Genomic DNA, 18,220 nt, shown 5'->3' on the forward strand with positions numbered 1-18,220 from the left:
GGCGCCACACCAGGGGGCGCCTGCCGACCCGCCGGGTGTTGCTAGGGGAAAATTCTTCCGACGAACGTGCACGCGGCGCGCACACACCTACTTGGAATGGATATGAGCAAGCACTCGAAGAAGAACTTTATTACTAGCTATAATTTCTTAACTTTCAAATACAAAACTCAGACACATTGCCTGAAGCTAACGGTACTTAGGCTAGTCATGACTAAGGGTTTGTAATTCTATACTCACTATCTCCCACTTTTCAAACACATTTCCTCATTTTCAGACTGGTGCATCATTCTGCTAATTTTTTCCCCCAGTACAAAATATTGATTTTCAGAGCGCGTGCGCACACACACACACTCTCTACCGCTCTTCAATGTCTATCGCTCGTTATCCCTTTTCTTTGCCCCCATTTTGTACAACTGTATAATGAATACACTATGAATAATGTTCACATTTTATCATGAAATGTGTTCACATGAGTCCTGCTGAAGTCAGTGGGAGCCAAGTGTGCTTCCAAATGCAGCCTTTGATCATCAGGTTTTTTGCTTTGCTTAGCCTATGTAGAACATTTTGCAACAATATTGATCCTTTATCAGCACTGACTATGCAAAAATGCCAATATATCGTCCTTTAAACTATAGTGGCCAGTGAAGTCATAAAGAGAGCACGTGACATGGAGAAAAGTATTGCACCAAATATAGTATCAAACTTCTAGCCGTTCAAATATGAAATAATTAAATTGCATATTGTGATGGTTAAATGCTCAGCATAAGGTTATAGAGCTATTATGCATTTCAGTGACTCCTAATGATGTTCAGAATCCTTCTTGAAGGGCAACACTATGAAATATTTTAAGAACCAAGTAATGGGAAAGCGGAGAGATAGGAGGAGAGATCATGAGAGAGACTCCTTTAACTAAGTAGCTGGCAGAAAGACTGAAGAATCCACATGGTACTTTATAAAATTTTGGTGGATAATTTGGCAACTAGACAGAGAGAATGTGCATTAATTTGTCATCTTGGGGGCCATATCACACAATTTTGATCAGAAGTCTTTACTGAACTCAGTTAAAAGTTCCACCTCACAACTGATGCTATGATATAGCTTTGTGGTTTTAGTCCTATTTCTTCTCCATTACATTTTCCCCTCTCATTCTCTTAATACTATGGTGATGAGTGTAATATAAAAACCTATATAAAACAATCAATCAATCATACTACTACAAAAGTTCAACTTCATTATACTATTCCCACTCTCTGTGGTGGCCATATTCTGATACCCTTATTCATATCAAATAGTACCTTACTCCACAAGCATGCAACTCAGTATATATCAGAATCTGGCCCTCAATGACTACATTTTCACTTGCTGTATAGACTCATAGAAAGGGGCCTTAAAATTAATCCCTTTTGCAGGAAGAGTTCCTCATCCTCAAAGAAGAACTCCATGCACTTCAACAGAACTCATTCTGCAGGAGCAGAAATATCTTGCAAGACTGATTTCAGACAGATTTTTTCTTTGTATCTGATAAGCTTCCTTTCTCTTTTTCAATCATTTTGTCTAACATCCACCTACACAGTACTATGCTGTCACTTTACATTCTGACTTGACATACCAAGTTATCAAATTTAAAAGACTTCCACTCCTCCTTAGTTGCAAACATTTTAGCAGCATTAAATGTATTTAAGTTTACGATAAATAATGAAAAAAATGACTATTGGGTTAATAGTTATTGCAAAATTCCTATAATAATGACCTTAAATTTATCTCTTGCTGTACAACGAAGTAATTTGCTTAATAATGGAAAAATCTTTTGATAATGAAAATATGTTTGCATCTTTTAAAGACTTAATCTGTATTATGAGGATTACTATTGCACAAGCAAAGTATTAAAGTGACAAATTACCTTATTTTAAATGCTGCAGCTCCAAAAAACTGAAACAAGAAGAATTAAAAAAAAGTCTTCAGGTAAAAATGTGTTTTGGTTTTGACATAAAGGACAAAGCAGCACTTAAAAATATGTTTGCTGTTTGTCAGAGTGGGAATCCAACTGTCCTCTTGTTCACAAAGGGTTAATCCTGACTTCCCCTTCCTCTCTCCTTACACAAGAGTTCAGTAAAATGTATATTAGAAGGCTGCTGAAGAGAGAAAGATATGGAAGAAAATGCTGGGTATCAGATGGATTTGCAGGGTTCCTAGGCACTGAGAGATGGGTTGATCCTCAAGTTGGGAGAGTCTGAAACTTTTTGCTAATATTACCTTGTTTTGATTTGTGTTTATAAAGATTCCTTCCTGCTGAACTGACATTACTGTCTGTTACTATATTTTGCAACCTTAATAATGTTCTTTGACAACATTTCTTTATAGAATTTAGATAAAATGAATACATGGTGTAGTGTGGTGCAGATATTTTACAAGCATGAGCTTGAGGTGGCCCTATTACTCACAAGCGGCAAAGCCACTCATGAATTATGAGAGTATGGCCCCTTGCAATGAAAAGTTTGACCTCAGAGGACAGGGAGGAATAATCTGTTCATGAAAGCATACATGTAGGATACATGTAGAAAACCACTGCCAAGTCTTTCTCCCTCAGGTATTTCTAGAATTCCCATTGCCATACTAGCTGTCTGCCAAATGAACAGGCAGAAGAGTACGACCACATGGAACATAGCTACTACCTGAGAATATCTCTTAGCAATTTCTGTTCTGGAATGGCCCATCTGTAGTTTTTGCAAGCAGCAAGGTTAGGTACCACTAACTTTTGCCAAATTCCTGGTGCTGATTGTTGCTTTTTTATTCAGCTTTTACATTTTGGCACAATACATAATATCTAGTTCTCATTTCCTAAACCAGGGAGAAAAAGCTAAATTCATGCTTTCTACTGACAACCTACAGGCAGGGCCGGCGCTTCTATTTAGGCGACTTAGGCAGTCGCCTAGGGCGCCAGGATTTGGGAGGGCGGCATTTTGCCACCTTCGGCAGCAATTTGGCAACGGGGGTTCCTTCCGTGCTCTGGGTCATTGGCGGCAATTCTGCGGCGGGTCCTTCACTCACTCCAGGACCCGCCGCCGAACTGCCCTGAAGACCGGGAGCGCGGAAGGACCCTCCCGCCGCAGAATTGCTGCCAACGACCGGGACCGCGGAAGGACCCCTGCCTAGGGCGTCAAAAACCTGGCGCTGCTTCTGCCTACAGGCTACTCCCACACGACGGGGTTAGTCTTCTAGGACAGTGGGAATATTTTCCGTTTCCCAGTCTCTCTACTTTGGGGGAATGGAGGACTGGCTTATGGCATATATTTTTTTGCTCCTGGCACAAAACTAAAGTGTCATATGAACCATCCTATTTGGCAAAGGATTATTATGGAATGCCGTATGTTTGAGGGCTGGTCTTCACCACAGGGAGATCGATGCTGCTGCAATCGATGCAATTTAGCGGGTCTCGTGAAGACTTGCTAAATCGATGGCAGAGTGCTCTCCGGTCGAACCCGGTACTCTAGCTCTCTGAAAAGAGTAAGGAAAGTTAACCGGAGAGCATCTCCCATCAACGCAATGCAGTGAAGACACCGTGGTAAATTGACCTAAGCTACATCAACCCCAGCTACATGAATAATATTGCTGGAGTAGTGTAATTATTCCCATAGTGAAGACAAGCTCAGAAGACAAATTTAAGATCCTTGTCCTGACCTTCAAAGTCCTGCATACCTTAGCCCCTGCCTACTTTTCTGGATGTCTCTATTCCTTCACTGCTATCTGCCCACTTTGCCCAACCTAACCCCTATGATTAGCTATCTCTTATGGACAGACCTAAACTCACCATTGTGTCTTCTTTAATATAGTACTTTAAACGCTGGAATTGTCTTCCTGGCCTGATCAATCATACTTGCTCTCTCTTCTCCTGTTAATTCTCTCTTAAAGTACACTTCTTCCAAGAGATCTATGAACTCTAGTCCTCCCAACAGAGAAAAATAAATATTAGAAAACCTAAACAAACTGTGGCATTAACATGGCATATTGTGACGTGGCTCGGCCGCGGTTTGTCCCTCAGTGGGGCTGTGGGGTATCCCACCACCTCGCTACCAATAGTCTTAAGCCCGGTCCTAGGGCAGGGCGGGTCAACAAACGCCGAGTCCAAATGCTCAGGCCCTCAGGCAGGGCTGAGTAGCAATAGTAGGTTTTGGCCTCCTCAGGCCAGGGAAAGGGGGAGTCTGCCACCCCTGGAGGGATGGCAGGGGGGACGCAGGCCCTCCCACTCCACTGCGTCCCAGCCCGGGGCCCTAGCAGCAGCAGAAACTCGCTGCTGTCAGTGGAGATCCTGGCCGCAACACACTGACATTGACTCTGGCAGTGCTGCAGCCAGACTGGGGTTGGCTGCCCCTAGGCTACTTCCAACTCTCCCCCTCTTCAGGTACCTGAGTCCTCGTAGCATCACCAGCAGTCTCATCCACCATCAGTTCCTCTGGGCAAGTGTGCGAGGGTGGGCTCAGCGGCTCCTTGGGGTAGCTGGCCAGAGGCAGGCTAGGCTCTTCCTCGGGGTAGTGGGAGCGGGAAAGGCTCGGCCCTTCCTTGGGGTGGCTGGCGCGGGGCAGGCTCGGCCAGTCCTCCTCGGGGTAGCGGACACGAAGCAGGCTCGTCCAGTCCTCCTCGGGGTAGCGAGCGCGGGGCAGGCTCGGCTGGCTGGGTGTGAGCTCCAGCTGACAGTGGCCGCAGACGTCTGATCCCAGTGGTGGCTGAGCTCCTACTGAGCTCTGTAGGTCAGCTTTTATTCATCCGGGTCTGTGCCGTGACCTCTGAGGGGCGGGTGCAGGACCCGGCGGCTCTGCCCACAGCAGGGTTGGGGGAGGTTTGCCCTCAGCGGGGCTGTGGGGTATCCCACCGCCTCGCTACACACATGCTAAACTTAACTGATCAATCACATTGTACTTGGATTCATCCCATCACTTGTATATGCATTGTGCAATCAGTTCAATCTTGCAAAGACTTACGTGAAGTTAACAGGACTACTCATGCGAGTCAAGTTATTCATGTGTAAATTTTGCAGGAATGAGCCCTTGGATTCAAAGCAGGGACACTGTATTATGTCTGTAAATCATCTAGCAAATTGCTGCTTCCAAACAGATTAATTTAATATCTATTTACTAATAAATACAGATTTCAGTCTAGATAAAACTATTTCATGGACATTGGTACTTAATAGTTTATTGTGTGGTATGTGATCACTCTTCTGCTAGTACATCTCAATTTCTGTGCTGATTTATTAATCACTGTCTTACTACTCAGGGAAGTCAAAATACATATATAATCCCACATAAAACAAGCTATTATTTTTGTAAATTACATATAGTAGCTTGCAGCAATGATCATCCAACTGATGATCGTGACAAATATCTTGACATTATATAAAGCTTCGTTCTCTATTGCACATGATAACAAGCTACTGTTGCTGCTGGAAAGGAAATCAGGATTTTGTCAATTTAATGAGAACCGATGTTGAAAAAAATATAGTATATTATTATAGAAGATTAAAAGTGATCTCAGCCTAAAATTATTCTGACTTCCATTCTGCATTGATTTTCTTCTGCAAATATGTATCTTTAGATATTATGCATTAAAAGACAATTGTAGTTACCAGTCTATGGCTGGGAATGATCTCTAATGAAGTATGAATTTTGGCAAGTTTTCCTTTCAGTTTTTCCCATGCAATAAAAAAAAAAAATACACTGAGTCCAATTCTTCTCCCTCTTTTTATCAGCTTTACTCTACTTAATTCAGTAGAGTTACTCCTGATTTACACTGATGTGAGAGTTTATATAGTACAGAAACCTGATAGTTTAAAGTGCCACAATGAGTAGGAACAATTTTGGCAATTAATTGATCTTTGATTATTAGCAGGTAAATATGGCCAATGGCCTGTGATGGGATGTTAGATGGGGTGGGATCTGAGTTACTATAGAGAATTCTTTCCTGGGTGCTGGCTGGTGAGTCTTGCCCACATGGTCAGGGTTTAACTGATTGCCATATTTGGGGTCTATTTGGGGGTCGGGAAGGAAAATTTTTCCTCCAGGGCAAGATTGGCCGAGGGCCCTGGATGGTTTGTTCGGCGCTTCCTCTGCAGCGTGGGGCTGGGGTCACTTGCCTGGAGGAATTCTCTGTCAAACCTTGAGGTCTTCAAAACCATGTATTTGAGGACTTCAAATTAACTAGATTCATTATGGTTATGTTGGGTTTGTAATTTCAAGTTAAGTTGGCTGGGTTTCAGATTCTTGACCTGTCAGTTATTCTAGTATTTTTGATCATAAATGTCTGTCGTGAGCTTTGGATATAAGTTCTTATTTTGATACGTAGATAGCTGTAAATTCTTGTTCAAGCAGTCAAGCGTGCTTGAAAATAAGCTTATGTGTAAGCTTGCATCCTATATAACTATTAATCTGGGCGTTTTATTCCAGCATAAGGAAAAAGTTTCAAAGAGACTCAATACTGTGTGTGCTAGTTGTAATGAAAGATGTCCATTGGAGACCTCTAACATCATATATTAGGGTGGCAAGAAACCAAGAAGGGAAAGTCAAAGAAACCTGGGGATGGAACCAGATTTGATTTAATATTCCATGAATAAATCCAGAGAATAATATTTTGGAGCCTCAAGATAGTTTGGTGTGGTAACAGCCACAGGTAATTTACAGTGCCTGCCTGAAGAGGCAGGACTGAAACCATCGGTCAGAGAAAGAAGTATATTTATCCCATTTACTGACGGAGAACTGTGTCACAAAGACATTAATAAGTGGACATGGTCCAATGCAAACATGAAATCTGTGGCAGAGCTTCTCAAAAACTGGCAAGCCCTTAATCAACAAAACCACCTTTCTTCAAATATTGTATAGTCTAGAATCTGAAAATTGGTATTAGCAGCTATTCTTACAAACCATGATTTGATGCATAAGTCGATCAGAGAGTTAAAGAGAGTTTCACATGATTTCTACGTTAAAATATGCCTTTCTAAAGTCTCTGCGTCACTACTGCACAAGAATAAGCGCATGAGGCTAACCAGTTATGTGAAACATCAAAAGGCTAAAGTGGTGTGTTTTTTTCTCCTTAACTAAAAGAAAAATATTATCCAAGTATAAACAGATGTGGACATCTGACGGGGGCACTCAACCTCACATGAAGCATCTCCTATGGGGGCTGGAGGTGTATGTGTCCCCCTTCTCTCTCTCACTGCAATTAGCAGTGCTCTCTGCCAAAAGTCTTTTCTTTTTCAGGTTGGTTTTTAGTGAATCTCAGCCCTCCGGCCATCACACATAATCGCATGCATGAAAATGAAACAGAGCCTTCTGGGGTAATCAAGTCCAACGGGCCTATCCCAGTAACCCTCACTGGCCTCTGCAGCCCCCCTGGGCTAATTCTCAAATATCGTGTGTCTGGAAGGAGCAGGCCCCTAGGCTTCCCTCCCTGGAGACTCTTTACTGTCTAGTGAATCGAACCCAGCCTTGCACAAGAATAATTCTATTCATGTTAACTGTTAAAGTCTGTATAAGAAACGCTAAGAAACAAAGCCATACCACCGGGTCAGACCAAAGGTCCATCTAGCCCAATATCCTGTCTTCCAACAGTGGCCAATGCCAGGTGCCCCAGAGGGAATGAACAGAACAGGTAATCATCAAGTGATCCATTCCCTGTTGCTCATTCCAAGCTTCTGACATACAGAGGCAAAGGACACCATCCCTGCCCATCCTGGCTCATACCCATTGATGGACCTATCCTCCATGACTTTATCTAGTTCTTTTCTGAACCCTGTTATAGTCTTGGCCTTCACAACATCCTCTGGCAAAGAGTTCCACAGGCTGACTGTGCACTGTGTCTTTTGTATGTAAGACTTTATACTATTTGTGAAATTTCTTTGCATCCAAATTCTCTGCTTGATAGTACTGAGCTGTGAAATGAAACCTTAGATAATTCTTGTCGCAAGAGACAATGAATAGTTTCACTGAAACTATTCATTCTGTCAGCCAGTTACAGTGACTTTCTATTTTATAGACTGTACCAGAAAACAAAAAGATATCACAGCCTGAATAATAAGACAGACAAGAGCATTATGACATGCAAACAGAAGTTTCTTATTTATCTTGATGCATGTTGACTTTGCTAACACTTCTTCCCCTCCAAAAACCCAAAGATACATTGGAAATTTTTCATACTTGTATTAAGGATGTGGAATCTTCATAAAAAAAACAAAACAAAAAAAAAACACCCAAACCTGACTATATTTAAAAAACATACAAGGAAGATATATAATAAAAATTTTGTGCTAAGATATATATTATAAAAATCTGTGTTTTCTTTGCACATTTTTAATATGGTATTTACATCAATAGTAATGCAGTAGGAGGTAGAGTCTGGGTCTCTCTCTGTATTCAAGAAGTACCTACCACATTTTGGGTACTACCAGAATCTAAATACAGAAAGCCAGAGAAGCACTATTTCCATACACTACTGCCTGAAACAGGGCTCCACAGAAATAACAGGTTCCTCTGCATGCTAGGAGATGCTGCAAGGCAAGGGAGGGGCAGTGAGCCTGATCTAGAGCACTAGGAGTTTGTCTACACAGCAACTGGGAGGTGTAATTTCCAGTGTGGAAAGATATACACATGCTAGCTCTGCTCAATTCAGCGCCTAAAAGTAGTGTGGTTGTGGTGGCCTGGACAGTACCTGCTCTAATATATACCCTGGGGTTGGGTGGGACTGTACTCAGGCAGCTAGCCCAAACCACCACCCATGACACTGCAGCCACACTGCTATTTTTTGGCACAGCGTGAGCAGAGCTAGCATGTGTATGTCTTCCCGCACTGGAAATTAGACCTCTGGCACATCAGTCTGACTCAAAACCTCATTCCCAGGCAAAATGAGAGTCAGTGGTTCAGTACTGCCAACACCACAGTCAAAAATCATGAACATTCCTACAGCAGCCCTGACTGGCTGCTCTTCCCCAGGAGATGGGGAAATCATAGGGGGATCTTCCTTGCAGAGGGCCCAGTCACACCAGGACTGGAATGTCTCGAGTCATTGTGAGACTGACTCCAGCAGGGGCCAAAATCGCTTAACTCACAATGAAAAAGCTGAGAACAATGATGGCGTGTGGCTGCTAGGCATCACTAACTCTCTGAAACTCCAAACCCTGGCAGAACAAGGATAGGATGTTTGTGGCAACAAGGGATATCTCGCTCTAGGAGGCTCCTGAAATGCCCCCTAGAACACTTAAATTTGTCTTGTAGATTGCAGGGCTTCCTTACCACTGTTGTGGTGGCAGAGGGAGAGTGCTAGAGCAGTGCTCTACTAGGGAGACCGGAGGGTTAAACTCTTGCTGCTGCGGTGACTCAGCTCAGGAGAGGAAGAGGGGAGCTACAACCTTAAATAAAGTTGATATTGAACAACAGCAACAACTTATGAAACAAAGTGGTGAGAAGCAACTGAACTGCAGTGCTTAAGCTGTGCCAGAATACTCTGAAATGCCATTCTGGCTCTTCTTTAAGGAGCCAAGGTACCATATCAGTACATCTGATGGTGGCAGGCCAGGCTCCTTTTCCTCCTTGTCTGCAGAGAATCCTCCAAAGTTGGGAAGTGCCAGGCATTGGCAGGTCAGTGAAGAAAGAGCTGGGGAAACTGTAGCCAGGAACAGGCAGGGGAACATGGAGGCAGGAGCCACCAGGAGCTAAGGGCACAGCTAGAGCCAGGTGGTTAGGAGCCAGGTAATGGGCTCACCTGAATAGTATAGAGCCCCATGGGCAGCAGGAGATGGGCACAAGTAAGGGGGAGATAGGGATGAGATGGAATCTAAGGGGAGTGACCTCTCCTGGTTCTCCCCCAGTGCCCTATCTTCCTCTCAGCTCCTCCCATGATCCCCTGTTCTCTTCTGCTTCCTCCTGAGGCATTTCACTGCCCTGCATTCTGACAGTTTTTTTTTTTAAAAGGACTCCAGCACTGTTGAACTGCCATCTTGTTCCACCACTAGAGGCAGAATTTCCGGTGGACTGAGCTGAAGGGCAGGGCTCAGTCCTGAATTCTCCAACAATAACACTGGACCACCTCCAAATTCCAAAAGTGAGAGGCATCACCTATTTGTTATGAATGAGGAGAAAAGCTGTGAATCAGAAAAAACACAACACTTCATTTGATCTTCAGTGTGCACATTTCCGGTACATTTATTCATCTTTAAATCTTTTGAAAACCTTATATTAAAAACAAAAATGCCAAATTTAGAAATTAAGAACACATAAAAATGCTTTTATTTATTCAAAAGGATATATTCTCACCTTTATGCATAGTTATCTGATACATTTAGGGCCTGATGGAAAGACCAATGAGTTAATTGAAAGTCTCCCATTGACTTCAGTGTGCCTAAGATCAGGACTTGGTGGCTAAATCTTCCCCTTCCCATCTATGGGACACCTAAGACCCAATAGACAGAAAAACTGATATGGTTTCACTGCATGGAGTGGGGAGCCCAGACAGTGCATCACTATGTAGGGGGTGAAGTATGCTTGTGGGGGCCCACCCACAGATGCTGGAACTAGGGGTGCTAGCAGTGCTGCCGTAGCCTCTGGTATGAAGTAGTAACAACAACCCAAAGACATGGTTTCCACTTTCAGCGCTATAAAAATTGTGCCAGTGCCACTGGACCCATCTTCCCAAACATGAAGAGCGCTTTGGAATCTATAGGACAGGGTCATCAGTGTGGATCCACTTACTAAATCTTCCAAATTTGGGAGGGAGCAAAGTGATTACCAAACCCTAAGGTTTTGGCTGCTGCTCCACAGTCTGGGGAATTTTTTTCTCTTCCACCTCCCTGTCCCACCCACATGAGAAAGGTAACTGTGATTAGTCACGTATTACAGCTTTCATCGAGTGAGCATAACATGATCAGAAAAAGGGTTTAGAGAAATCACAAGTTTATCTTTACAGAAATGTTCATGCAGATCTTCATCTAACTCTCACTCAAGTTACTCAGAGTCTTCCTCTTGACATTAATGGGAACTGTAGTGGGCCATTTATCACCACTGGAATTGAAGGAGAAGTTAGTGCAAACAAGGAAACGTCTAGTCAGGTGTGTCTTTTCCATAGAAAGAGCTCTGAAAGGATAATCTATTTTCATAAATATTTTTGCTATTTTTCCAAACTGGAAAACACGTATATTCTCCTCAACATTTAACAGAGCTGAAAGCTGAGGCAAAATAGTTTTAAAATTAGCAGACAATACAAAGAGAAAAGAAAAGAAAAAATTCTGCTGATGATTTAAAGATAGAAAAGGAAGGAAAATATAAAATAGTACTGTACCAGATAGATTGTTAGAGTTGGCAATTAAATAGATACACAGTAGGAGACAGCATTCATCAACAGTAAATAGCAGCAACACTAGGTATCTGCTTAATCATATAGTAAATAAAGTGAAAATGCAATATCTGTTCAAAGCTTCAATGATATTCACTGTCAGAGCAATTTCATATAATAGCATAATCTGATTTAGCATGCCTTGTTCTACCCATCGGTTTCTGAAGGATACTCAGCAGTAGTATAATATGGGATTCTGCAACAAATTGAGCCTGACTGCTCCCATGTATGTAACTCTGCAAAATGAGAGTAAGAAACAAAAATAAATCATCATTAAGGCTGCGAAAAATGTTGAAAATGACATGATTTAGTATGTGTGAGAGAATGAAAATAAAACCTGTCTTGCAAAACAATGAATAAACAGTGTAACGCTCACAGAAGATATATACTTCTAAAGTTAAATGTTTATAAGCCATTATTAAAAGCAACCCATCTGAAAAGCACAGCTAATGCCCAGGTCCACTATATATAAAAACTGCTATACTTGATTGGCCACCCATGAATTGGAAATCCCACATATTTTGAAATTTAATTTACAAGCTTCATCCACCTGAGCGATTCCAAGTTCTTCATCCCATTGCAATTTAAATGATGGGAGGGATGAGTAATAGATAGCACGTAGCAACTACTAACACTGACCAACACGAGTGTGCATGTGTCCATCTTTGAAGATCATTTGTTGATTGGGGAGGGTTCAGGGATATGTCTGAACATGGCTTTAACAGATATTCAAATGTCAAGTGAAAGAACAGGAGGCTTGAGAAAGGATGTGGAACTTTGCCAAAATATTAACAGACTATCACACAGCCACCATTTCATAGGCTACAGAATTCACAGAATCTTCAACTCACTGAAGATGCTGCCACTTCTATACCTCCTTATCACAAGATATTTAGTTTCGCAGGACTGACCTCACATACACAGCCATCGGCACTCATTTCACAGAAGCACTAAATGCTGCACATCCCTTCAGTTAAAGTAGGTCTCCCAATACCATCCTACCTGAAAACAATGTGTCCTCATACTCCTTAGCTTATACAAAAGAATTTTACTGAATCCCTGAAAAAAAATCGACATCCTTTCCCAGTGTCAGAGTGGGCATCGTAGTTAGCATCTGCTCTCATATCTAGAGGGTGAAGAAAAGTGAGGAAGGGGGGGAAAAGGAGGGAGGATCATCCTTGCTGAGAAAGGCAACTTGCACTTGTTCTATCAAGGCACAACAATTGAATAACATTGACATGCGCTCCAATGTGGTCATGATATTCTCCCTTTGTATTTGGCTTATTTACTTTAGTTCCTCCCACCCCAAAGAAAAAAGAAAAAAAAGAAACCTTGACTCAAACTCAGAAGGTTAAAGTTTTCTATCCATTTTTGTTTGTTCATATTGAGAGTTTCTCTGTATTGTGTTTGGGTTATCTCTTTTCTCTATGTTGTATGTTAAAACACAATAAATAAAATAAGATACATATATTAGATATGGAAACATTTCAAAAAGGCAAATCTACTCAAAATTTGATATTTTTTATATATAGTCCAATAATGACTTGAAAATATCCTATTTTGTGGACTTATTTTTAAACAAAGTAGCTCATTGAAAATTTTTAGTATGTTTTCAGTACTACTAGCTGTTGTTACAAAATTACATGTAAATCAAAAGTTGAGGGATAGCGAACAACAACACTAACTGAAACAAACAAAAAAAAGGGCTACATCCAGACAGTGAAATCAGCTTGTCATATTATTTTTTTGAAATAATTATATACTCATCAAAAGTCAAACACATTTTTAAAGCACCAGGGTAAAACCTTGGTTCCACTGAAGTCAATGGCAAGATGCCAAGGGGAGCCAGTATTACCCTTCATATTTTATAGCTTTCACTTTTTTTAAAAAACATTCTGAACGTACACTATCGATGTTAGGGCCCAAAATGATTTCAAACTCAAAAGAAAAATAAAAAATGCTGCTGTTTCAACTACAAAAAATGCCTTTATTCAAGCTGACTAAATTTCAGCTGATGTTATGATGATAAACTGCATAGCCCATAAGATATAAAATAATTGTTACTCAGTGAATGGCTACCTGCTATTCTTTAAAAGTCATTATATATGTTCAAATATTCATTTTCGCTTTAGTTTGGTTAAGAAGTTCATATTTAACAGTGATTTCCCCCAACCCAAGTAAAAACCATTTTTTTCTAACAAGAGAAAAAATGACTGATCTTAGAAGACTGGACTTTATGATTTTACAGTAAGGCACGACGCAAGCCAATCTGTATTCCGTAGGTTTTTGACAAGCCAGCCAAGAAACTCTAATTAGCCCAAGATTGAGGAATGTCAAAGAAGGGAAGGCAATACTAACATTTTTCAGTTAACTTCAGAATAGCTAATGATTAAGTTGAATTAAACTAAATTGATTCTGAAACCATCATTATTTGCTTTGCTGTCAGGGGCAGCTCCAGGCCCCAGCATGCCAAGTGAGTGCTTGGGGCAACATGCCGCAGGGTGCGCTCTGCCGGTCGCCAGGAGGGCGGCATGCCTGCGGAGGGTCTTCTGGTCCCACGGCTTCAGTGGACCTCTCGCAGGCATGCCTGCGGAGGGTCCGCTGGTCCCGCGACACCACAGAAGCAGCAGAACCAGCGGACCCTTCGCAGGCACGCCTGCGGGAGGTCCACTGTAGCCACAGGATCAGCGACTGGAAGAGCGCCCCACGTGACATGACGTCGAGCTTGGGGCGGCGAAATGTCGAGAGCCGCCCGTCTGCTGTGTTAAATAGCATAAAAGGGACATTTGTATTGCTCTTCACATTGCTACTTACATATGAAGCTGACTATAATTACAGATCCATGCTAACACTTATTCCTGCTCAGCTATCCAATGATAGCGGTAGCTTAACTAACCTATAGTCCACATGACTATATGCAGCCATGAGAACAAATGGAGACCAATTTGATCCCAGCTCTCTCTTCACATGGGAAACAAAAAACTATCCCTAGGCACCTTCCAATAACAACAAGGAAAACTAAATTTTAAAGTGTTTTTGAAAAATGGAGGAGAAAAGTAAGGTCTTCTCTGATTATATGTATAAATCTCTCAGTTGTGACATTTGTGATTTTACAAACTTAGCAGACCAGACAAAAGTATACCAAATAAATTCCTAATTCAAAAAGAAAATATCTGCAGTGGACTCTGATCCACACAATTATGGTCCCATTCCTGCAAAAAACACTTAAGCACGTTTCATGACAGGGGACTGGACTGACCTCACTGTCCATTCCAGTCCTACAATTCTAGTGTGCCTTTATTCACCTGAGCACTCTCATCTCATTCAGTGGGATGTCTTCTGTGTTTCAAGCATTTGCAGGACTGGGGCCTAAACATGCACAATAAATGATGAATGTCTCCTACTTCTCATTAAAATTTTAGTAGAGTGTAGTAGACTAAGACTTCATTATGTTTACAAAATATACTTCAGTATATTTACTAATACAGTATTAACTGTTTTATCAAATCAAACTAAACTACATTTCTCACAAAATAATATTTTTGGTTTCTTACACATAATAAAATCATTTTTATTTTTTTAAAAAAGTCAAGAAATGGGCCAATTACATACCCTAAGTTTCAATCTCTCCCCCCACCCCACACACAAACAGGAGAGTTCAGCTGCCCTTTTTATGTATAGAAATGTACATGTACCCTACTTTGGCCCATCTCCAGGGTGAGCTAAATTGCAAGGAAAAAGGAACAGTGGGGATTCAAGGAAACAGTCTTCAAGAGCTAGTGTTGTTAAACAATGGTGATGATGCTGACTTGTTATCACATGAATACAGAAAAAAACAAATCCCTTCTGTACATGTAAAATACTTGATATCAGAAGGGGTCAGTTTTACTGACATACTTTTAATTGTCCCTATTTCATTAAAGCAATTAACATTGATTTTAACACGTATGAGTAACATGAAATGATAGGACAGTTACCTGTTCCATAACTGGCATTCTTTGAGATGTGTTGCTCATGTCTATTCCACAGTAGGTGTACGTACTCACCATGTGCACCACTGCTGTGACCCCTGGAGTGGCCCCTCTATAGCGCGCTGTAAGGGGAGCCGCGCGCTTCCCTTCCTCACCATTACGGAACAGGTAACTGTCCTTTCTTCTTCAAGTGCTTGCTCATATGTATTCCACAGTAGGTGATTGCAAGCTATGTCTGATGGAGGTGAGTAGGCGTTCACAGCCCTACTGAAACCAGTGTCATTCCTGGTGTGGGAGACAATCGCATAATGCGACGTGAACAAGTGCACTGAGGACCAGGTAGTGGCTCTACAGATGTTCTGGATAGGGACATGGGCCACAAAGGCAGCCAATGAGGCCTGGGCCCTTGTTGAATGTGCCCTCACGATAGGTGGTGAGGGAACCCATGCTAGATCGTAGCATGTGTAGATGCACAATTTAATCCACCGGAAAAGCCTCTGGGTGGAGATCGGTAGACCCTTCATGTGCTCAGCTGAAGCAACAAAGAGTTGCGAGGACCTGCAGAATGGCTTAGCCGGATCCAGATAGAACACGAGCCCCCTGGGCACAGCAAGCACATGGAAATGGTGTTCCTCATTAGAGGCATGAGGCTTGGGGGAGAGGACACGCAGGAAGATGTTCTGGCCCATTTGAAAGGCAGAGACCACCTTAGGAAGGAATGCAGGGTTTGGCGGAGCGGCACTTTGTCCTTGTGAAAGACCGTGTAGGGGGGGTTGCAGATCAGGGCCCTGAGCTCCGAGACCCGCTGGGCTAACATGATAGCCATGAGGAAGGCTACCTTCCATGAAAGATGAGACCATAAGCATGTGGCCAGGGGTCAGAATGGGGACCCCGTGAAACAGGATAACACCAAGTTTAGATCCCACTGAGGAACTGGGGTTCTAGCATAAGGAAAGGACGGGTCAAGTCCCTTGAGGAAACGCCTGGTCATGGTGTGGGAGAAAACCGAGCAGCCCTGGACTGGCAGATGGAAAGCTGAAATAGCCGCCAGGTGCACCCTGACGGAGGAAGGTGCCAGGCCCTGAGTTCTAAGGTGAAGAAGGTAATCAAGGATAAGTAGGAGTGGGGCAGCCATTGGGGAAGTACCCCACTTGCCCACCCACCTGGAGAAATGGGACCACTTCACTAGGTAGGCTTGGCACATGGATGGCTTCCTGCTTCTAGGAGGACATGACTGATCCCTTCAGAACACCTTGCCTCCTCCGCATCTAGCCATTGAGCAGCCATGCTGTCAAATGGAGGGTGGCCCTGGTCCTGGGAGAGTAGGTCCAGAAGGAGCGTCAATAGCCACGGAGGGGCCACCAGCAAGCCCAGGACAGTCCTGCACTAATGTTTCTGGGACCAGTCTGGGGCGATCAGGAGGATGCGTGCCTTGTCCGTTTTTACTTTCTCCAAGACCTGGCCGATGAGGGGAAATGGGGAAAAGGTATAAAGGAGTTGACTCGACCATGACAGGAGGAAGGCATCTGAGATCGCGTTCCTCCTCACCCCCTCCCAGGAACAGAACCTGGGGCAGTTCTGTCACATCGCAAACAGGTCCACTTGGGGAGTGCCCCCTGCTCAGAAGAGCTAGTGAGTGACCTCCGAGTGGAGTGACCACTCGTGTTGGGAGGAGAAAACCCCACTCAAGTGATCGGCCTGTGTGTTGTTGACATCTGGCAGGTGGAAAGCCTTCAGGGAGATGTCTTGGGCTATACAGAACTCCCAGAGGCTGAGGGCTTCCCAGCAGAGGGCCGAGGACCTCATCCCGCTTTGCCTATTAATGTGAAACATCCGTGAGAACTCTGATCACCTTGCTGCATAGCTGTGAGCTGAATGCCACATAGGCTAAGCATATCACCCTGAGTTCCCTGACATTTATGTGAAGGGATAGGTCTGCAGCTGACCACATTCCTTGGATCTGTGAGTTCAGTACATGGGCCCCCCATCCCAAGTCTGACACATCGGACACTAGGTCTAGTGATGGGGTAAGGTCCCAGAAGGGAATTCCCTGGAGCATATTGACTAGACAGTCCCGCCAATTCTATGTACTGCACTAGAACCAAATGTCAACTTGGCTTCATTCACTAAGAGGCCTAGGTTGGCACATGTAGCCAAGAGCAGGTCCATGTGGTTCTGTACCTGTGGTTGCGAGCTGCCCTTGAGTAGCCAGTCATCCAGGTAAGGACACATCCGTATCCCTCAGTGTCTGAGGTAGGCTGCTACTACTGCCATACACTTTGTGAACACCCTGGCCAAATGGGAGGACCATAAATTGGTAGTGGTCCTGTCCCAGTAGGAAACGGAGGAAGCATCTGTGTTCTTTGAATATATGGACATATAAGTATGCGTCTTGAAGGTCCAGAGCCCCATACCAATTGCCAGGGTCCAGAGAGGGTATGATACACGCCAAAGAGACAATGCAGAACTGGCATTTTGCCATGAACAAGTTGAGGTCTCGCAAATCTAGGATAGACCTCAGCCTCCCTTTTGCTTTAGGGATAAGGAAGTAATAGGAGTAAAACTCTTTCCCCCAGAACTCCCATGGAACCTTTTCCACAGGTCCCAAGCTGAGGAGCCGACACTTCCTACTGTAGCAGGGGTATATGTAATAGTATATGTGAAGGGAAGGGAGGGGAGTGAGAAGGTAGGAATGAAATAAATTGTAGCGTGTAACCCTGGGAAATGGTGTTGAGGACCCATGGACCAAGCAGCCATGTCAGCTGTATCTGACGCTGCTTGCAGAGCAGCCTTTGTGGCAGCGGTGCCCTTCTCCACCAGTGCCTTAAAATCCTTCCTTCCATGCTCTGGAAGGAAGGGTTCAAATTCTGGCAGTGATT

At 43.2% G+C, this 18,220-nt stretch overlaps 1 protein-coding gene across 2 annotated transcripts in view; it reads right to left on the reverse strand.

Moving 5' to 3' along the window:
• Positions 1 to 18,220, reverse strand: part of TUSC3 (tumor suppressor candidate 3) — a 308,021-nt gene that overhangs the window by 62,353 nt on the left and 227,448 nt on the right. For both annotated transcript variants that reach the window (XM_075066435.1, XM_075066436.1), the window contains exon 7: positions 11,543 to 11,606. In XM_075066435.1, the coding sequence (XP_074922536.1) occupies positions 11,543 to 11,606 (64 nt within the window). The remainder of the gene's footprint in view (positions 1 to 11,542; positions 11,607 to 18,220) is intronic.

This window comes from Chelonoidis abingdonii, chromosome 5 (genome assembly GCF_003597395.2).
Source record: "Chelonoidis abingdonii isolate Lonesome George chromosome 5, CheloAbing_2.0, whole genome shotgun sequence".
NCBI lineage: Eukaryota > Metazoa > Chordata > Testudines > Testudinidae > Chelonoidis > Chelonoidis abingdonii.